At 33.7% G+C, this 22,876-nt stretch overlaps 2 protein-coding genes across 3 annotated transcripts; one reads left to right on the forward strand and one right to left on the reverse strand.

Moving 5' to 3' along the window:
* Window positions 1-2,619: 2,619 nt before the first annotated feature.
* Window positions 2,620-6,581, forward strand: LOC130988520 (proteasome subunit beta type-6). Of its 2 annotated transcripts, XM_057912406.1 has the most exons (8): window positions 2,620-3,074; window positions 3,177-3,253; window positions 4,053-4,108; window positions 4,253-4,325; window positions 4,993-5,104; window positions 5,557-5,630; window positions 5,813-5,887; window positions 6,283-6,581. In XM_057912406.1, the coding sequence occupies exons 1-8, from the start codon at window positions 2,963-2,965 to the stop codon at window positions 6,412-6,414; spliced, it is 711 nt and encodes a 236-aa protein (XP_057768389.1). In that variant the 5' UTR covers window positions 2,620-2,962; the 3' UTR covers window positions 6,415-6,581. The 2 variants fall into 2 exon arrangements, with proteins under 2 accessions (XP_057768389.1, XP_057768382.1); XM_057912399.1 differs by having other exon boundaries at window positions 2,819-3,074; window positions 5,813-6,581.
* A 1,819-nt stretch (window positions 6,582-8,400) lies between these two features.
* Window positions 8,401-14,984, reverse strand: LOC130988533 (auxin response factor 19-like). Its single transcript, XM_057912418.1, has 14 exons — window positions 14,218-14,984; window positions 13,916-14,028; window positions 12,950-13,048; window positions 12,776-12,832; window positions 12,507-12,662; window positions 12,337-12,421; window positions 12,164-12,254; window positions 11,906-12,070; window positions 11,705-11,827; window positions 11,528-11,603; window positions 11,264-11,405; window positions 9,370-11,192; window positions 9,078-9,268; window positions 8,401-8,991 (listed from the first exon to the last, which is right to left on the reverse strand). The coding sequence occupies exons 1-14, from the start codon at window positions 14,273-14,275 to the stop codon at window positions 8,856-8,858; spliced, it is 3,315 nt and encodes a 1,104-aa protein (XP_057768401.1). The 5' UTR covers window positions 14,276-14,984; the 3' UTR covers window positions 8,401-8,855.
* Window positions 14,985-22,876: the final 7,892 nt, after the last annotated feature.

A 22,876-nucleotide genomic window follows, 5' to 3' on the forward strand; every position in this document is an offset into this window, starting at 1 on the left:
TGTTGTGGGATTTGTTAATTTGGTGAGAAATTGTGCGTATATAGTGAGCAATCAACTTTGAAAGAATTTCATTCCCGAAAGCATGGGTCATTCATTTTGTCCCCCATTATATTAGTTCATCTTATGGGGTTTGTTTAAATTTTTTAAATAATGCATTCATTTGTATACGAGATCAATGTTTCGTGCAGAGGTTTATACATTCATTTCACATTGTACACTACTTAGCAAAGATGATAACAAATATGATATTGCAATGGAATATGTATTTATCTAATGCGCACTGAAAATATATGCTGTAAATTCTTATAAAGATGATAACAAATATGTACACTAAAGATGATAACAAATATGATATTGCAATGGAATATGTATTTATCTAATGCGCACTGAAAATATATGCTGTAAATTCTTATAATTACACAGAAAAGGGAAAAGAGACACTTTATAATATTGAAATCAATATACATTAATTACTGAATTAATATGAATAAAAAAAATCAATACGTAACAAACATTTATATTTTACATTAGAGAAACGAAATTACATTTCACAAGCATTAAAAATTTGATTATCAAATTCAAATTAATAAATGATGAACTTTGACAATTAAATAAGGGTAATTGGTGTATAAATACATGAACTTTACTCATTTTTTGGTATTTAACATTAACTTTAAATCCTAGTTATAAATACATGAACTTTACTCATTTTTGGTATTTAACATGAACTTTAAAACATAGTTATAAATACATGAAAAATATTTAAATAGTCTAATTTTTTTGATATTTAACATGAACTTTAAATCCTAGTTATAAATACATGAACTTTACTCATTTTTGGTATTTAACATGAACTTTAAAACATAGTTATAAATATATGAAAAATATTTAAAATATTTTTTTCTCCATCTATTCAAATCGATTCATGGAGATCGACTTAAATTTACATCCTTAATTAGCATTTGCACTCGTGCAACGCACGAAAAATACTTTTATATTTTATTATATATAAAATTGATTACCATTTAATTATTATATAAAAATTCTAAATATAATTTAAAATACTATAATTTAATATAAATATATTTTAGTTTAATATAAAAATAATAAAGAATAATTCATATTAATAATAAATGATCTTGTGAAAAAAGAAAACAATATAAGTTAAAAGATAATTGAAAAAAAAATAGATTTATTAAAAAAAAAAAAAGGAGAGAGGAGAGAGAATTTTCTTAAGTTTTAATCTTTAAATAAATACTATAATTTTTATATTTTATATCCAATATTTACATAACATATTATCAAATTAAAGCTCTTGTCATGATCTTTAATTTGATATGCATATCAAATATTTTATAATTAGTCGAATTTCACAATTTAAAAAAAGAAATAAAATAGAAAAATAAGTTAAAGAGAAAAAAAAAAAAAGATGTATAACTTATAAATAAACCTTCAATTTTATTCTAACCACAAAATTGCCACTCAATTTTGAAATTGATTTGAAATCAATTTGAAATTGAAAACTTCATTTTTAATATGGTATATATTTTTTGTCAATTTACTTTTTTTTTTTTCCCCATTGAGAGGAATTCTTTGTCAACTTCACTAGCACGAATAGGGCTGTCTAAACGAATATCGAGTATCGAATAACTCAATAGTCGAATCGAATTATTCAAGTTTTGTTACTTGATAACGATTTTTTCAATTATCGGTTACAAAATTTTCAAAACTTTTAAATATCGGTTAGCCCCATAAGCGATTCGGATTTAACCTAGAATTTAATATATACATTATAATTATAATTACTCCCTCCATCCCAACGAAGTTGAGACGTATTTCTTTTTGGGTCGTCCCAACGAAGTTGAGTTGTTTCCCTTTTTAGAATAAATCAAAGCTATTTTTTCATTCACTTTCTCTTTTATTTTACTTTTTCATTCACTTTTTCAATAAACACTAACTCTTAAATCCCGTGTTCAAAAGAAACGCCTCATTTTTGCTAGAACGAATGGAGTATCAAGAAGATTTAGCAACACTAGATCACAAAAAATTCTGTTTCAATTACACATTTTGCAGAATAGAGTGAAAGATAATCCAGATATTGGGTAGACAAAATCAAGTTAGGCTAAACCTCAAAATTATTGGGAACCGTAGGCATGCAAGTAGTATCTCCACTTGAAGCACTTGGCATCCAAGAGTGCTTAATTCGCCTTCATAAGTGATTGACGCGTCGTTGATAATTGAAGTGGAAAAGAATCACTGCATCTTCATTTCCAATCAGTGCAAAATCAAATAATTTGTATAGGACAAACTGGTAAAATTATTGATTATACGTTACGTGAGAAGGGATTTTTTTTTTTGAAAAGATGGAATCTTGTTGCAGGCAAAGGATAGGGTTTAGGGGCTATGACAAAGTTTGAAAATTTTAATTTGATTTCTCTTAATTTAGAGGGTTATGAAATTTAGGATAAAATGAAGTTTAGGATAAAATAGTAAATTCATAATTATTTTTATTATTTTTTTAAATAGGGGGTTATAGTGAGTAAAATGGGGGCTATGAATAGAATTAAAATATTTAGTTAAAAGAAAGAGTCTTGATGCAATTGATAAACAATGCCAAGTAACAGCTTTCGCGAACACTCATTTCAGTTGGGGAACAATTAGTGGATTTGAGCCCAATTTGATTTCGGGTAATTGTTTTGGGTAAGCACGAAAGACGAACCAATTATCTTCAAAAACTGGGTCAATTCGTAATATTTTGCTTTTAATTAATTAGGGGCCAATCAATAATTCTTACAAGTTTAGGGGTCAAACCTATATTGTTGCACACTGCAACAAAAGCTTCTTCAGCTGCACGAAACTCCCTATTTATTGTTTTTCTACATTTTCCCCAATTCTCCCCCCAACAAATTATTATCTGCTGTTAATTCCTCCAGTTCGCACATATTCCAATCGATCTTCAGTCATGGACTCAATTTACAACGATCTGAACGCCCCGCACTCGATGGGAACCACCATCATCGGCGTCACATACGACGGCGGCGTTGTTTTGGGCGCCGACTCTCGGACCAGCACCGGTACGTTTTTTGAAAGATTTTTTGTAACTTCGTACATTTTCTTATCGCCATTATATTTTGGTGCTTATTGTTGTTATATTCTTTTGTGAATGAGTTTTGCAGGAATGTATGTGGCGAATAGGGCATCTGATAAGATCACTCAGTTGACCGACAATGTCTACATTTGCCGCTCTGGTTCGGTATGAACTTTACGCGGTTGTTTTTTCTTTAATCGCGTTATTAATGGAAATTATAGGGTTTTGCAATGTTTTCTTCTAGGTTTTGGGAAATTATTTCTTGACATTTTTTACTCGTTTTATAGCGAAGTTATATGTGTACAGATTCAGTGATGCTTTTCTCATATTGTCTGCTGAGTTTTTGGTACTCTCTGAATTAAAAGAATTGTATTTAGGGACAAGCTATTGATGACAAAAAATTGTCTATGATAGTCCATGGCTAGTTTTGATTTTCAAAGTTTCATCTAATACATATTTATACATAACCGTAAGAGTAGTTACAGAAGGACTTTTGTGTCGATGTGTTTGTCTTGATATAAGCAACACACACGTCTGTTTGGAGTTCTTGGTTAAAGGGTTTAAACTGGAATATGGGCGGGTGCTTCTATGTTTGTAGCTTTTACCTAGTTGCCATAGTGTACGTTATAATTGCCTTCTCTGGCTCTGCCATAGCTTTCACTTTACTTGTCCGAGCCTTGCTGCTTCATGTTACTGCCTCCTTCTGTTGTGACCTGTTCTTCAAATTTAGAGCTGATGCACTTTTGGTGCTGGACTATTTGATTCTGCATTTTCATATCACTTTCTATTGATGATGGTGATGGCTGATGGCCATTCGCAGTACAATTTACCATCATTTTTGGCTTTTAGTGCAAAATCGTGGCCTCGATCCATAAGCTCACTCCTTGATAGATGAGCTGCACAATTGGATAGATTTCCCTCTCCCTTCTTCTAAATAACACATTTGCCTTATTCTTTTGATCAGGCTGCAGATTCTCAGGTTCTTTCAGATTATGTTCGCTACTACCTCCATCAACACACGTAAGTCCAGACAACAAACTATGCCAGTTTTAATGGCTAATAGATACACTTCCTCCTGGTTTTTGCTGAATGAATTGTGTATGTTAGTAAGGACTTCTAAAAATGTTAATAAGATGACACTCTTCTACTTGTTCATGGATGCAGGATACAGCTTGGGCAGCCTGCAACTGTAAAAGTTGCAGCAAACCTTGTCAGAATGGTATCTTACAATAACAAGGTTTACCAATGCTCCCTTATCTTCAACTTGTTGATCTGTGTGCATATTACAAGTCAAGTATTATGATAATCCATATGCTATAAATCATTATTATCTAACTACATTGTTCATTGGTTGCTTCCTCTTATAAAATGCCTTTGAAGCTTAATTTCTTAATCCCTCCCGTAAAGAACAATGTTTCCTGAGAGAATTTAGTGCTTCTGATAAGCTTATCTAGGAAAGTCCTAATTTCTGCGAACCTTGTCTACTTTTTTTGTTCATGCTATTTGTCAAGTGCTTGCGATTCCAAAATTAACTTCTCAGTTAGAAGAGTCAAAATGTTGGAATACAAGTAGATCTGCCTTATGTTCATTAATACAGTAGAACCATTCATTTTCCTCCACTGCATTTTTTTAGAGAGATTAAAATCTTTCTTAGACCACCAAGTAGTGTATAATTTCTTCATGTAGAAATAGATAAGTCCGGAATATGTTTGTTAATAGAGACATATGTGAACTCAAGCTGGTGATCCTATCTGAATTATCCAAGAGTCACAACAATGTGACATGGGATTTTTTAATTTTGCAACCAGTTTTATGCTTTCTACTATTATTCTCACCTGTGTTTTGGAAGTAGTGGCATATTTTGTATCTAGTCTTGATTTTATTCTAATTCATTGAATTTGCAGAACATGTTGCAAACTGGATTGATAGTTGGTGGGTGGGACAAGTATGAAGGTGGTAAAATATATGGAATACCTCTCGGAGGAACTCTTTTAGAGCAGCCTTTCACTATTGGAGGTGTCCCTTCCCATCTTTTGATCTATATCTGTCCTGTCTGGTTTTCACATATTTCAGAATTGCTTGCATCAGTGCATGTCCATTATACCCGTACCTCCTTTAGTAACCTACATGCTAAATTTCTAAGCAGACAAAAAGCATGATTTTGATATTGTAACCTTAAAATGCAGTATTTGTACTTAGTAGCAGTATCTACTATCTAGGTAGACGTAACTGAAATTTAAATTCAGAGATATGTTATATTCCATGTACTCCTTCTTATATTCCTATGTGAAGTTTATTGAAGATCCTTTAGTCCATTATCTTCGTGGGTGTTGGTTAAATTTTTTAAGTTTTCAATTGCCGAATCTCAATAGTGAAGCCTCAGCTTCCTGGTTTTAACTTGCATGTCAGGTTAATTATTTCTCCCTTACTCATGGATCCTTTAGCAATTCTGTCATTTTTTATCTCAGGATCTGGCTCTTCATATCTGTATGGTTTCTTTGACCAAGTATGGAAGGAAGGGATGACACAGGATGAAGCTGAGGTGTGTATTTTGTCCCAATTCCTATGAAATTGCAAGAATTTAGAAGTTTTCCCTATGCATGCTTTTGTCCTTGAGGAACTTTAGATTCCTGAAGTGATTTGCATAATAGTCTCATGTTTTTGCTCCATTTTGCAGTAACCTTTTATCTAACTGAATTTTGTATCTCCTTGACATTCTCTCAGAAACTAGTCGTGAAAGCAGTCTCTCTTGCAATTGCTCGGGATGGTGCTAGTGGTGGTGTTGTTCGAACAGTTACTGTGAGTACCTTTCTGATAATGAGCTATGCTTCCTGGTTAGATAGTGACCCACCCCCTTTTAAGTTGGAAAATGGAACCTCAGATGTGATGTGTTGTCTGCCCCACCTATATAATATGCATAGTTTGAATGGACAGCAGCTCAACTCTGCAAATGAGAAGTTCTAGAAATATAAATATTGGGTGTTTTTTACGATGAAGCGGCACACATTTGATAAGATACTTCCCCTCCAAGCTCAAAAGTATGTGTGTGAGAGTGTGTAGCTCTAAAAAAAGTGTCATCTTGTCTGCAAAAAAGACTCCATTCTTCCATCATAAAAGCTACTATATAGTTGCATTTTTGTGAGACAAGATATAAATGGCTACACAAATCTGAGGTTTGGGCTTTGGTATTGCAGATTAACAAAGATGGGGTTTCGCGGAAGTTCTACCCAGGTGACACTCTTCCTTTATGGCATGAAGAGCTGGAAGCCAAGGATTCCCTGTTGGATACTTTGTCTGCTGCGAGTCCCGAACCAATGGTCAGCTAAATCACAATCTTGTCTATCTGCTACTAAGCCAACGATTAGTCACTCAACTTCGTCTTCGTCTATCTATTATCCATCATGTACTCACCCTAGAAATTTCTCACTCTTGTTGTTTTTCATACTTCACACTTTCCTTTCAAATTAAAGACTTCATTCAAACTTTGATTTTCCATCGCAACCTTTCTTCGCTTTTTTCCTAATTTATAGAAGTGTTCTTGTTAGTGGCATGACTATGAGTGTATGACGGCAGTTCTAAAATTTCAATTAGGCTATACTTTATAACATACAAAAAGATATATTGAGGGCATTTGATCTGATCAATCACTTTATTTACATATAGAAAGTGTTACAGGAAAAACTGAATAAAACATGCCACATGTGACCATTTAATTTCTTGTTATCGTATGGAATCTCTAATCTTATGAACAATAGAATTCGTCTAGCTTTATTAATATTCTGTTTAATCAAACATTGTTTGGTAATATCAATTGAAGATGGAATTGTGTCGTGTAAATGATCTTTGGATGATTATTTATTTTCAGCACAATTATTTGATAAGATTGCAGTGTAAATATGTGAGCTCATATTTAACACTTTCTTTGTCAACTAAAATTGTATTGAGAATGAAAGACACGAATTTTTATAAAATAATTGGGAGATGTATGTTTTAGCGTAAAAGATATCCCATAAAGGTTAGTCGTTTTAGCGTAAAATAATTGGGCTCACCAAAATGAAAAATTAAGGAATGATATTTTTGTAAATATTAATTGTAAATAAGGTTTAAAATATAAAAGGTAATTTTCAAAAAAAGAAAAGATACTTCTACAAAAAATAGTCTCATTTTGCCATTTTGGGATGTCCACAAAAATTAGTTTCTTTATACTTTTGAAAAGTTCCTACACATGGTGGGTCCTAAATTTCATTCACAATACAATTAATTATTATTATTAACACTATCTTTTATGTGGACACTTTCTCCACTAACAATAAATTTAATCATTTTCATTAAAATCCGTGTCATCCTTCTTTAGGATTATTTTTTAGAGTAATGCTAAACAGCACATTGTGGCCACCCACAATTTATCTAAATAAAAACTAATTTAATTTATTTAACTTATTTTTTAAAATAAAATATGATTTAGTTATTTTATCATATTACATTGTAATTATTTTTTTGTAATTTTTTGGTAACTTTTATTTTTATTAAAAAAATAAATTAAATATGCAAAAAAAATAATAATAAGTACAATGTAGAGAATATAGTAAAATAACTAAATCCTATTTTTATTTTAGAAAATAAATAAAATAAATCAAAATTTTCCTTATTATATTAGTGTGTGGATGGCCACAATGTGACTGCATAGATTTATTGTATTTTTTATGGACGGATGGAGTACAATTTTTGTGGATGTACGAAAGTATAAATAAGATTACAATTTTTGTAAACAAAAAGAGTAACATATTTTGATACAATTATTAAGAAGAGTAAGATTATACTATAAACATATGTGAACTCGTATTTAATACAAATGTAAAGCAATTATCTAAAAATAAACATGTCAAATAAAATGAGACAACTATGAAAGTATAAATAAGATTACAATTTTTGTAAACAAAAAGAGTAACATATTTTGATACAATTATTAAGAAGAGTAAGATTATACTATAAACATATGTGAACTCGTATTTAATACTCCCTCCGTCCCACTTCAATTGGCACTTTTACTTTGAGCACGGAGATTAAGAATAAAGGGTTGAGTGTGTAAAGTGGGTGGGGGTCATTTGTTTAATGTGTGTAGAGAAGGTAGGGACCACATGCTATTTTTGGAAAGTGTCAATTGAAGTGGGACAAACAAAAAAGGCAAGTGTGCCAATTGAAGTGGGACGGAGGGAGTACAAATGTAAAGCAATTATCTAAAAATAAACATGTCAAATAAAATGAGACAACTATGAAAAGAATTCCGATCAAGTGAAATGAGACTGAAGGACTGACAAACACCATGACAGTGTTGTTGTGTGGCAAGATTTTATTTTCGGTTACTCCCTTGAATGCTACGATTTATATTTATAGTTAAACATTGGCATCACAAAGCGAAACTGAAAACATATCTAGTGGTCTATACAATTCGAAACTATATGATGCATACATAACTCAAGCTCTGGCTCTCTAACCAAAGATGGAGAAATGTGGAAACACACTATGCCATCATGCTTCCTAACAAGACTCCATCTATTTCTCGGCTTATCAGCTTTTCCTAAAACACACAGCAGAGCTCCCATGCCTGAAAAAACACCCGGCGGAGAAGCTTTGTCCACCCTTAATGAAACCTCGTCTTATCTGTGGCCAATGACCAACTTGAGGTTAGAGGGCAGTGAAGTTGTGCTGATAAGCCATTGCTATGCTTCCCATGTGGAAAAAAGAATCGTCTAGAAATTGTATCCAACTAATTCACACCATTGTCTGAGCTACTACAAGCTTGGTTTGGAAGGACACTATTCCCAAAATCTCCATCCAAACTCATTTGCTGAACCTCTTGAGGCGAAAGGATCTTTATGCAACGCACACAGTTCACGAATTCCCTGAACAGAACACGTAAAAGTTGTTAATCTTGATGTTGAGAGTGGCAAAATAAACAATGATGCATTGCGTAAGTGTGAGGACATACTCCCAAGGGTCATCGCCAACTAGCAAGACGTCATTCTCATGATCCACGTATACGAGTTTCCAGCCGATTCTCTGCCTGTCCTCTAGTTGTCCCTCTATGCCAAACCTACGAGCCAGATCTTGTTTAAGCTCATCATATCCTGCATAGCGAGTAATGTCAATTGATCTTCCAACGGCCCCACGTTTGTACACCTGCACGATAACATTTGGCAAGTTAGCCTAGGAGAACTCGAATGCAAATAACAAGAGGTCATTCATTAAACCCACTAAACATGGGGTTATGAACAACCAACCTTTGTGTATGTCCTCATCCGAGGTATCTGAGGCGGAGGCCAAGCACCTCGGTTCATAAAGCTACCGTCATTTATTGTGGAATCAATGGAATTGAATGTCATATCTGGAACTCCGAATGACTGTGAAACCATTGATGATGATAGCTCAGGCTGAGCTTCCTTCGAGTTGTCAAAGCCAGAGAGCATGCCTCCTCCAGACGGGACATCAGTAGCAAAGTCTTTACCCGATCCAACCATGTCCTTAGTGATCAATGTATCAGGCATCATCGGCATTCCCAACTGATTCTCAATGTTGGCCCCAAAAGCAAGATTGCTCCTTGGGTCGCCCTGAACTTCCCCGTCATGGCTTGCATCTCTAAACAACATCGACTGGGAGTTGAACGACATTGAGTTGTTATTTGGTGGAATGTGGAGATCATTCTGAGAAAGAACTGATGTTGCTGAAGACGAACTATCCAAGTAGTCTATCTGTGTTCCAGCAGGATTGAGGTAGGTTTGTGATGCGAAGAAACCATGGTTCTGACTTTTGGATACGTTTAACGAAGGTTTGACATCACTCTTCTGCTGTAAATCTTTGACTAGGTTACTGCTAGACGGTATAGTCTCTAAACCACTCGAATTCAACTGAGTGACTGAAGACTGAGCAATCTCATCCCCTACCATTGTAGCGCGTTGGTTTTTGCCGTTCATCATCAACTGGACTCCATTTGAGCAGTTATTTGTCGATGGTGAAGTTGAACAGGACGGGACATCGTCTGTAACTGCTGATTGACCTCCACCGGCAGCACCTGTTAACAAACTGCTGCTACCGGCTGAAGGCTGAAACGTTTGCCCCATGTGTCCTGGTAACTCCGATAGCATCCCCGGTTGCTGCTGCTGCTGCTGTTGCTGAAGTTTTGGTTGCTGAGGTGGCTGAGCAAAACGAGGATTCGCTTGGCTATTATTTCTCGTCATCTGCTGGGAAAGAACATGAGACTGAGGGATCATACTGGATGTTGTTTGAGACACATCCAACATTTGGCTCGTTGACATAGGCTTGGAAAAGCTCGGTGGAATGTCTAATTGCTGCTTTTGATGATCTTGGAGCTGCGCCAGTTGAGATGGCTGCTGCATGGCAGACTGCTGTGCCATCATTGATTGCTGTTGCTGATGATACTTCTGCAGAAGCTGCATCTGTATTTGGTTCTCTGGCACGTGCAGCTGCTGGTTGACGTGATCAGACGCCTGCGGCTGCATCAAATTTTGTTGTTGAGAATGACTCAACATTTGCTGTTGCTGCTGTTGAGGCAGATTCTGTGATAGGTTCATCTGCAGTTGATGGCTTAGAAGAGACTGGTGTTGAGCTTGGATAGGGTTCTGCGACGGCAACATCTGAGACTGAACTTGGCTGCTGCTAGGTAAAGTCTGGCCGATTAAGTTCTGCCTCGATTGAGTCATATCACTCAACTGCTGCTGTGGCTGCATGATCGAGGCCATCGGGCTCAATGTGGAAGGCTGGAGCTTCTGCAGTTGATCTAGCTGTTGAGACGGTTGCATTTGCCTCTGGGCATTGAACTGCAAGTTGTTCTGCTGAGGGATTTGAGTTCCCGGCATGCCTAACTGCCGCGAGATATCAGCACCGGTGAGGTTCTGAAGAACAGAACCAGACAACGGACTCATATAGTTCGGTTGCATTGGGTTTGCAAGCGACGGGCTTTGCTGCATATTCATCCATTGAGCCAAGCTCAGGCCAGTCAGAGCTTGGGGATCTTTCAAGCCAAAGTCGTCACCAAGCCAGGGCATCGTCCTCCTGAATATGTTGTCGAGATCAGGAGATTCATCGTCTACAAGGAGAAACACGACTGACATGTCAAAAGCAGCACATACAAGGGAAAACTGTGTATGACATGTTTACCTGGCATTCCTAGTTGCCTTGGGCGCTTGGAACGGAAGAAAGGTGGCGTGGGGCAGATAAAGAATGGGGCAGTCACGGGTTCGATCTCCCAGATGGAGACGCGATTACGCTTTTCACCAGCAGTGGACTCATCCCAGCCAACCTGCTCACACAATGTCAACTGTCTCTTCAACACATATCCACTAACAATACATGCTGTTTCACATAAAATAGGAAAGAATGAAAGATTTTGTGCAGGAAAACGAGCAAAATCCACAATGTTACCTGCAAGTTGCGCCACTGGGAGTTCTTCCATCTGACGGTATCCAGGTCACTGATCCCGGTTATTGTACCCATATATCTGCAGGATGCATGGTTCTTCAGATCAAGCTAGTAGGTGACAAAGTGAAAAAGTAAAAGATATATGGCAAAAACTTGAATACATCTGGCCATCTGTACTACCTTCGTGTCCCAGATTCTTCGGTTTCAAACATCATCCGGAATCGCATGCCAAGAGATATCTGGTTGCTGCAAACCGCTTTATAGTACTTGGCCAAAGGGATGACAAACTCCGATGGACTAGCCCTGCTCGTGTTCACATATTACGAAATCAAGACACAAACAATCGTAGACATGCTAATGGAGAATCATAACCGAACTTACCTTGGATTGTAAAAGACGGTGAAAGGGCTGTTGTTGGCCGCAGCATGGGCAGCTGCAGCTAAGATACCTATATGCATGCTGTCACTTGACAATACCGATGATGATAAGTTGGTCGGTTGTCTGTTAGCACGCCGTATGCCTAAAAGAAGCTGCTGTTTTTCATCCCTGTGTTTGCAAGTATGCTGATCATGTTAGAAACTACAACTATTTTCCTAAACTCCTTTGTAATTCGTACAAGGGGAACTTGAAATTCGTTACCTAATAAATAGCACCGAGTCGCCTGCAAACAGCCTCTTTCCACTCACGAAGAGGCTCCATCCGGTAGTAAGTAAGTGGCGCTTCGGTTGTCCTAAATTGTAACCATAACAAGTCAAGAACACTCTTGAAAAACTACGAGTGAATGCTTGAGATTGTGGCTGGTGTGAGCTTACCCCGGTAAATATGGCGAAAAGTCCAAACACTGTCGTGTAAATCTCGGGCAACAATCTCTTGTGCAGGAGGTTGCATTGTGAAATCCTGAAACATCATCTCAATTATAAGAAATATGATATGGCTTTGCGAAAACGAGCCAAAACAAAGACAGATGACAACTCTTACTAACCAAAGGAGGGAAAATCTTTTCTGCAGCACGACGAGGCACAGAGAAACCCCCATGAGTGCTAGTATCACTAGCAGTCAAGGTTTTACAGAAGAACTCTGTTTGGGGTTTATTTGCTTTCATTGACAAATCAGACCTCAACAAAGCATCCTTGTCAAACTGCAATAGATAACATCTAAATGTTATAATTTGTCTTATTTCTTTGTGGCAAGATGAAGCATGTGTAAGCAAAAACACCATGCATTCTTGCATCCTCTCTATACTAAACCTACCGATGGCACTGGTTGGAGTGTCATCTGCGCGTATACTTCATCTGTTTCTGGATCAGCCTAATGAGATAACAAGAAACAAACACACAATCACAATCACTATCACTATTCTCATTCTTCAAAAGAAGAACCAAAAAACTCGTAAAGCTCGCAAACAAGAGATGGAAGCAACTGTACATGAAGGGTGACATTGTGAAGACGGCATAACAACTTCGATGGAAGATTAGGGTAGTTTGGGATTTGAGCATCTACGTCCTTTTTCATCGAAGCAGCAACCTTCAAATTAAAAAAAAAATCAGTACAACCATGGAGGGAAATTATGAATTCATATGATCAAAGCAAAGCAATAAATTCGAGGTGAATAAATCATCAACTCCACAACAGTTCCAACAATGTCATCCTTTGAGGAAGTTTGTTTCTTGATGCATTAACATGATAAAAATGAGTAAACAGCCTAATTTAACTAAAATTACTTTTAAAACTAGGATAATTTTTAATGGAATTTATGCGTATTTTCCATCAAAAATAAAAGATTTCGTGAAAAAAAAAATTAAAAGAGTGGACGAAATATATTTAGTTAAAATTAGATTGTATTAAGGTAATATATTAACAAAAAAACTAAAGAGTGGATGAAATAGTATTTAGTTAAAAATTAGTTTTGTATTAAGGTAAATATTAAGAGTGGATTAATTATGCTACATCTACATAATGATATTTACCAAGATGTCCAAAAATGACATAAAAGACATTTTGGTAAAGTGCGCAACCCCCCACCCTAAAAAATACCCCATCTACCAACTCACTCCATCAGAACTGCGCACATTAGCACTTTCCACTAAAAATTGTCTCTATTATTACGCCTCTGTCTTTTGTAACCAAAGGGTAAATTTTAACCCATGTCTGCAAACTACCCAACGCATATGCATACTCTATTTAATTATTCCACGCACCAGCTCACGATAGCAAGGATGAAGTGAATAAATAAATAAAGTCGAAATGAAACTCATGGAATCCTTGCATGTGAGCAAATTGAGTCAGCCACTGACAAGGGGCGCCAAGGCTAAGCAGATGGAACTATAACCGCGCACGTTAGCAGCTGCCACTCTGGTAACTTAGAGAGAGAGAGAGAGAGAGAAGAGAAACCTGTTCACTGTGGCCCTGAGGGAAGTATACGACGTGGGTCCCAGCCACCGGCAGATTCACCAGAGGTCCGGCGCACGCTTGCCATAACTCTGCGTTAATATTCTTCTTCTCTACTGCAAATCCGCCCAACAATTATCAGTTTGTGTGCACATAAAACTAGGGCTCAAATCAAAATTCCCATTTATTCCTTTTTTCAGAATAACAAATTCCGAAAATTTTCAAGAAAAGATTCAACTCGAATCGTAAAGAAAATGCACAAGGTAATGGAGGAGCGGCGGAATGAAACTATGAAAGACTGAGACCTTCAACGGCGGCGGCGTTCGCCGGCTGACCTCCGGCGCCGGTGCTCGCCGTCTTCATTTCTTTTCTATATCTCTCGCTGCCCCCGAGAAGGCCTTACCCACCTTAATATAGATGGCCGGAGCTTATCACCGGAGCCTCATCCCGCCGGAGAATATTCCCCACCACAAAAAATCCAATCTTTAACCTTATGAAGGTGATCAAACAGCTACGCACCTCTCTTTTTCTTCCTTCAGCTGAGCTGGATCAAAGCAGGAGAAAAAAGGGCACGGTGATTATTGCGGCGGCGGAGATGAAGTTTCCCGGCGAGGGGAGAGAAAGTGGGTTTCTAATTTGAAGGGGAGACAAGAGGAGCTTTGGAAAAGGAGGGGATGTTGAGGATTGCGCAGACCAAATGCTGCAGTTTCACTTTTAATTGCCCCCTTTCACACACTACACCGTCCAGACACACATACAGATGCACGCTTTCTCTCTCTCTCTACATGTATCTATCTGTATGTATCTACACAGCTTTCTTTCTCTCTCTCCCCTTCTTGTTCTTCTCCCAAAGCCCCTTTTGAGCCCTCCGATTTGCCCTTTGCGTTTTTTTTTCTTTTTTTACTCTCTCTCTCTCTCTCTCTAGTTTGCTAGGCTTTTCATTGCTTCTCTCTCTGTCTCTCTCTGCGTTCCTATTTCTACTCAAAGTTCTCACCTTTTATTTTTTTTATTCGGTTAATATAATGTAATCAAGAGAGAGATGGTTGTGTGCATTGGTTGTACGTTTGCGTCTATCTCTTTCTTTGCCTTGTTTCTCTCTCTATATAAGAAGAATATTATAAGTATTTCTCTCTCTACTGTGGATGAGGGGGTCTGACTATGGCCCTCAACGTTGACCTTGTATTCCTACATGATGTTATTCAATTCAATTCCGCTGCGGTTAAACGTGTCCATGAGCCTTGCATGTGACAATGTTTATGCTCTTTTTCTGCTAAACTAAACATATTTTTTAAGGAGGGTGAAATCTAATGGATAATAGTAAAAATTATTTCTCAGTACAAAAAAATTTCATTTTACCAAACATGAGAATATCTCTTGAATCTTCTACTTTTTAATGTGTAAATTATGTTTATTTGATGATGCTTACTGATTCTCTAATCATCACGCACAGACACAACCACATGAGTGATCAGATTAAGGTATTTAAAATTGAGATTAAATTTTATAAATGTTTTCTCACTTGAGTTGTCATTTTCTTTTGGAGCTTCTCATGTTACTTCAACTTTGTACTTTAGTAATATTAAAGTAATAAATTTAGTATCCTGCTAAAAGCAAAATTTCAATTAAGCTATTCTTAAATGAACCAAATACTAATAAAACATCGGGCTTATAGTACAACTTAATTTAATTTAACGCCAGATTAAGCTACCAACTGTCGCCTTTTGTCTTTCGAAAACCTACTAAAAATATTTTTTCTATTGAAATTGTGTACTTATGTAAAATTAACAACATTAAGTTATTGAAAATGCGTACCATTTAATATTATTCGGTCTCATTTACTTATAATGATTGCCTTCATTTATCAAGTTGCAATTATTGTATTGTATTCATACTTGACAAAGATTTGAGATACAAGTATATTTGACGTATAAAAGTGAAAATTAGTATGTGGGGTAAAAGGAAGGGAACAAAATATTGACTGAAAGCTACAAACTTCTGAGTCTTGACCATCTATTATTGACATCGACAATGATCAAAGAGTAAAAACGTAATTTTGGCGATTTTGTTTATGTGGATTATAACGTGACAGTTGGGCAGTTTATCATTTGCGAAAATGTCCATTCTCGCCTCTCATATACTCCCTCCCTCCGTCCAACTTCAAATATTCCACTTTCCATAACGGAACGTCCCACTCCAAATGTCCGATATCTTTTTTGGCAATCCACTCACTTCCTATACTTAATATTTAAACAATTTTCACCAATTCATTTATCTACTTTATACTCATTTTATCTACTTTATACATATTTCTTAATCTCCGTGCCCAAAAGAAATGAGACATTTAGAGCGGGACGGAGGGAGTAGTAGTTGTGTTAGAGGCCCCATCAAACGCGTCATCTAAAAAAATTAGTCTCGCACATAATATTAGTCTCGCATATTTTGTTTACTGCGTATAAATATTTTTAATAAAAATCTTAAAAAATAGATACATCGTCACATATTTCTAGTCTTCGCTACAAAAAAGTAGATATGTGTGAGGTGGATTTGGGGAGAAGAGGGAGTGCAATTAAAATTACAATAAATCTATGCAGCCACATTGTGGCCACCCACACACTAATATAATAAAGATAATTTTAATTTATTTAATTTATTTTTTAAATAAAAATAGGATTTAGTTATTTTATTATATTCTCTACATTGTTATTTTTTAAATTTTTTTTTGCATTTTTAAATTTTAATTTATTTTTTAATAAAAATAAAAAGGTTACCAAAAATTGCAAAAAAAATAACTATAATGTAGAGAATATGATAAAATAATTAAATCTTATTTTTATTTTAAAAAATAAGTTAAATAAATTAAATTATTTTCGACTAAGGTAAATTGTGGGTGACCACAATGTACATGACAATGATAATAATCATAAAGAGCTACGGATTAAGCAAATTTCAAAAGGGGAAACCTGTAATAATAGCTACTTCATTTATAGATACATCATAATTTTTTGCCTTGTTGAGAACATTTCCCTTTTCCCTTTTTGTTTGTTTGTCTTCTAAGTTCTAACACATCATATCCTATGTTATTATTGTTATCCCATTTGAATAATTCAATAATGAAGTTAATGAACAATTCTTACTATAAGCCTTATAAATAGATAATCAATAAGATTAGAGTTTTGAATTATTATTATATTAAATTTTATTGCCGAATCAAAAAAAGAAAAAAAGGGACATGAAATCCTTGAGAGCACATATAGCAAACTGAGGGTCATGTCTCATTAAAACCCCGACATGAAGATAAAGAATGTATGTGAACGAACCGAGAAAAGGTAAGAGGAAAAAAGGATCTGAGCTTCAGACTAACCATCCCATCCGCCAAAACAAAAACTGCATCAAAACCAAGATTTATCAAATTGACATATTCAAACAATGCATTCATCGATTGTTAATGACATGCAGTAACCTTTTTTAAATTTACGTACTTAAAACATATACTCCTATAATACTTTTTATGATAATTATCTAATAATGAGTCTTTGATTATAAAATACACGTGTTTTGTCATATTCTATATGTGTTCCAAGCGCAAATATATGCCATAATAGAACGAGGGATTGATTTATCAAGATATATAAGATAGATAACCAATTTGAGTATTTTTAAGAAATTGCGATACGAATATCTAAGATATAGCATACGATGCTTAATTAGCTAAGTAGCTAAGAAAATGGCTTAAATTTTTGCCTGTATCAATAAAAGTAAATTAATAAACTATGAAAAAACGAAGACACGACGACAAGAAAGCTCAAGTTCTTGTATATATGCTTCTCAAACGCATGATGCTCTTATATTTGTGGTTGAGTTCACATTTTACAAATTGGTGCATAATTAAATATTTTAATGGTCATATTCATTTCATAAATCCTAGTAAATAAATAAAAATATATATACACATTGATTGGTGGTTCGCGTGCTCGGTGTCGCGGCAAACATAATTAGGCAGTGAATGATTTATCTCCCAATAATAAATGTATAAAATGAAGTGAATGCTAACTTCCATGATTTGTACCATTTTAATCGGAAAAAGAAAAGAAAAGAAAAAAACAAAAAAACAGAATAAACATGAATCTTTAATGTTGGTCTTCGAACCTCATAAAAAAATGTTGGTCTTCCGTCCTATTACATATATATTTAAGAGAGTATTAGTTACAGTAATTGTCATAAAATATAGAGAAAAGGGGAAGAAAAGAGAATAGCATAAAGAGTATAAATCTAAGATTTAGGTGATGGCTGGTATATAGGAATGAAATTAGAAGGGAATGGAATGACAATGACAATGGAATGGAATGAAATGAAATATAAGATTCCTATGGTTGGTATTTACCAGGAATGAATGGATAGGAATGAAATAAAATTAAAATAATAATAATAATAATAATAATAATAATAATAATAATAATAATATTATTATTATTATTATTTATTATCATTTATTATTTTACTATTAATTAATTAATTTTTATTATTATTAAAATTATTTTATTATTTTTAGTATTATTTATTTATTGTTATTATTTTATTATTTTTACCATTATATTATTTATTATATTAATAATATTAGATTATTTTTCTATTTTATTATTATTTTATTATATATTATTTTATTTTAATATTATTATTTTATTTTTAATATTATTATTAATTTTATTATATTATATTATTATTAAAATTATTTTATTATTTTTGAGATTACTATTATTTATTATATTAATAATATTAAATTATTTATTTATTATTATTATTTAAAAAAATAAACTTTTATTGTAGAGTAATCTCATATCCGTGGGAATACATAATACCATGGGGAGGAGAGAAATGACTAATCCCATATGCATGAGAATAGGCATTCCATCGGGAATGACGATTCTCATTACAAAAACCGTACCAGCCATAGGATTGGGAATGGGCTCAGCCGCTCAGGAATCATCATTTCATTCTCATTCCATTGCTGCATAACAGTCATGCCCTTAGGGGTTAATAATCACTTTATATTAGAAAATATATAAATATATATTTTGACAACATTAATGATATTTTAATACATGTGATGATTTTTATGAATCTTTGATGTTGGTCTTGGTAGTAGTATTTATTTAAGGGAGTATTGGTTAATGATATTCTTTTTAGAGTCAACTTTTCAGACGACCATTAAGAATACCATCGTCTCAAAGCATGGTGAGGAAATCCTGCGATCTGATTCTATTATGAAATTTGTTGAATTTTAGTTTTACCAATATAACCTTTTTGAATAAATAATTAATTAAAAGTAGATATTGTAATTTGGTAAATCACTAATTTGTATGTAATCTTGACCATCGATCAGAAATAAATAAATGGTAATAATTTTTTTCGTATTTCTAATTCTAAAGATCTTTTTCTATATAATTGTATATACATATATACGTATGAGAATGTAATAATATTGCATAAAATATATAAAGTTGATACATTCATCGTGAAATTAATTATATTAAAAAAAATTGGAATTTTCCACCTGAGGAGCACGTATTTAAGTGGTCCCCTTTATTGCCCTTTTTTCCAAAGGCATGAGTAAAAGCTTGAATGTTTAGTTAATTTATGGCTCAAAATTAACGGTAAAATATCTATAAGTTGTTTTAAATGAGATTATAGGTTAAAAAAAGGGTTTTAGTTGGAACTCTCAAATTTGGAAATAACTATAAATCTCAGCTTGTCAGAGCTGAGTATATATTTTTACGAGGATTCACCTCATTGTTTGATGAATTTAAAAAATATGGATTTCATCATGCTATAGATTAAGTTAAAAAAATGATTATTGAACTGAATAAAAGTAAGAAATGTTTGCCTCTAAAATTGCAAGACGTATTGTATTTGCTTTAAAGTAATAACCATTTATTTATTTTCAGTGAATTCATATTGTTTCTTTTACAATTTCTAAAAATTTGTGGTTTTTATGTTTTGCTAAATATCAAATAAGTATTATTCTTTCCATTCACAAAATATTGTCCTAAGGTAGAGATGCACGAGTTTTAAGAAATTTATGTTGTTTATTTAGTTTGTGAAGAAAAGGATCCAAAAATAAACAAAAGTGAAAATTACAATTTTAAAAATATATTAGGATATTTTTTATGGACAGACTAAAAAAGTAAAAATGACAAATTATGACAATATTTTATGAACAAAAAAAATATATAAATTGATATCATGAAAAATGAAATTACACTATAAAAATCTATTTTAAAATTCTGGCTTAGGCCCTCACGAGACAGAGGTACGTTCCAAGCTCGACTGAATAAATAGAGTTGAAGCTTTGAACACGAAAGCTTACTCCACCAGAAATTAACTACTCCTTGATTAATTGTATATGCCCGTTGAATAAACAAGGTCAAATAACTTTTTATCATGAAAGGCTACAACTACAAGGGAGGTCATCCATCAAATTATTTAATTTGCATTAACTATAGTAAAGTTTTCAAACAATTAAATCTCATAATCAGTGTACTCATGATGTTTGACATGCTTGGATAATATAATTACTTAAAGCTAATAATTAATGATGGTAAAGTAAACTATAAATAATTAAAATGAGCATTGGCCAACAATCCAACTATTAAATTATTTACAAGTAATTATTTTTTTTTGATCAGTAATTATTTACAAGTAATTATAATTTGGGTGATGTTATTTGGATCAATTTGATCCGAATCAAATACAATAAGCCCACGTTTGGTTGGATGTTTTTAGAGGTTGGAAAGATAATCAAGTAATTGAATCCATTACTTGTTGTTTGATTTGGGTAATGAGATAATCATTACCCTTACTTGAGGGTAACCCAATCACCCAATTTGTTACCCCTCAAAATAGAGGGGAAACAAAAGAAAGAGAACTCCTTACTAATGTTTTATTTTTATTGTTAAACCAAACACTGAATAAAAATAATGATTATTTTTTTTGGTAAGAAAAGCAAACTATATAAAAGGAAAGAGAAGTTGGTACCAAAGGTACCCAACAAATTACAGAAAGAGAGCCATGGTATCTCTAGAACACCAGGAGGCAAAGTTTTGCTCCTCACCAAACATATTAAAAATATTGACCCAACGAGAGCCGTGGTATCTCTAGAATAATGGTTATTGTTACCATTTCACTCCTTCATTTGATTCCATTCCCTTTTCATTCATCTACTTGAACCAAACGAGCATTAAATATTAGATTCATAACATAAAAAGACATTCATTTTATAGATGAATTCGCTGTATAAAGATATGAATTGCGAAAAATAAATTTTTGCTATCTTTGGGATTCGAACTCAGGATCATGAATTCATTCAATAGGATGATAAATCAACCGTAGATCTTGAATATCTAAGGCTGAAAATGATTCTTATTTTATATTTTAAGAAGTGTACTTATATATATATTGGGAACAAAAAATTCTTTAAATATTTGTATTTTTAATGAGAATCTTGACTGATCTTATGCCTTGAATAAAATTGGTGAAATGAATAGAACAATGGATCAATTTTCTCAAAATGCATGAATAGAAAAAAAAAATCATCTTTTTTCTTTTTTCTTTTCTCTTTTTTGTTATCTCTTTGCAAGAACCTTAATTTTGTTCTGCAGGATTTTTCACTTTATTTTGCAGGTGCTTATCAAAAAATATTTGCAATGTTTTCAGGATACATGCTAAAGCATGTCTATTTGTTGAATTTTTTTTTATCCTTATATTTTTTTTCATAATAATAAGAAGATAATCCAATTCACCAAACGGCACCACATCCAGTGATCCATCGAGAATTATGAATCGCTTGTTTATATATCCGATCTTGACCTATAAAATACTGTTAAATATATACATATATTTTTAGGCCAGCGTCAAAACAATCTTGTATGTGGTATTTTGAAGATAATAAGTTAATCTATTTTTATTTATTTTTATACAAGTTAATCTAATTTTATTTTTGAGGCGAGTTAGTCTAAATTTTTGACATAAACAATTTCCTTTTGTAACATTTGATGAGGTGTGGATGTTGACGGCTCTAGCTTTTGGACCGTTGGCTGATCCAATCCACCACTTCCTCTGACGGACTCCTTTTATTCCAGATACTAACTTCAACTTTTGATTTTTACTCTATTTGTCCCGTTCAAGATAAATCGTGATCTATTTTAAATTGTTCCACTAAAAATTATTTATTTTTATACTCCCTCTATTTCATAAAACATGAGTCGTCTTTTTTTGGGAATAAAATTCAAAAAATAAAATAATATTAAATGTGTTTCGTATGATAGGTGAAAAAGTGAAAAAGTGAATAAAAGAAAAAGAATGTCATATAAGAAAACATAACAAATTTCGTGGGACGACCTAAAAAAAATACGACTCATGTTTCGTGGGATGGAGGGAGTAATATTTAATTATTGAAATGTGCAAACATTATCATTTTTATCTAATATATACATTTTTTTCTTAATTTTTGTGTAAAAATAAATTAATTATTTTCAATGGAATGAATAAAATATTATATTTGACTTCACATTTCTATCGCATTGCACTTTTACCCAATACCCTTTCAATCCTCGTATTAGTGTTGCCAATTTAATAAAAAAATTTAAGCCGAAGAGACGATCATATATTACGATAAATCGTTAGAAACAATGTCCCTAAGCCAACTTGGAAAATCACGAGTCCAACAAACAGACTCCAAACAATCGCTCGTGAATTGAGCCAGCCTATGCGCCGCCATATTAGCTTCCCTATACACATGATAAACTCCAATGAGAAAATTCTCCCTAGCAACGTGAAAGATCTCTCTCAAATCGTCCGGGAGACATCTAGTATCCTCCTCTTCATTCACCATTGCCCGAGCTGCTAGTATGGAATCCGTATAAATAGAAACATGAGCCACCTCATGTTCAATACACACCACAATGCGAA

This window comes from Salvia miltiorrhiza, chromosome 1, assembly GCF_028751815.1.
Source record: "Salvia miltiorrhiza cultivar Shanhuang (shh) chromosome 1, IMPLAD_Smil_shh, whole genome shotgun sequence".
NCBI classification, from domain to species: Eukaryota; Viridiplantae; Streptophyta; class Magnoliopsida; order Lamiales; family Lamiaceae; genus Salvia; species Salvia miltiorrhiza.

What these genes read in the sequence shown, in the direction of transcription:
- LOC130988520 (XM_057912399.1), top strand. Translation starts at nt 2,963, where the DNA reads ATGGACTCAATTTACAACGATCTGAACGCCCCGCACTCGATGGGAACC. An exon ending in TGGTATCTTACAATAACAAG is followed by an intron (nt 4,326 to 4,992) that starts GTTTACCAATGC and finishes TTGAATTTGCAG; the next exon opens with AACATGTTGCAAACTGGATT. An exon ending in GCAGCCTTTCACTATTGGAG is followed by an intron (nt 5,105 to 5,556) that starts GTGTCCCTTCCC and finishes TTTTTATCTCAG; the next exon opens with GATCTGGCTCTTCATATCTG.
- LOC130988533 (XM_057912418.1), bottom strand. Translation starts at nt 14,275, where the DNA reads ATGAAGACGGCGAGCACCGGCGCCGGAGGTCAGCCGGCGAACGCCGCC. An exon ending in AAAAGATTTTCCCTCCTTTG is followed by an intron (nt 12,422 to 12,506) that starts GTTAGTAAGAGT and finishes ATGATGTTTCAG; the next exon opens with GATTTCACAATGCAACCTCC. An exon ending in CCCAGTGGCGCAACTTGCAG is followed by an intron (nt 11,406 to 11,527) that starts GTAACATTGTGG and finishes TTGTGTGAGCAG; the next exon opens with GTTGGCTGGGATGAGTCCAC.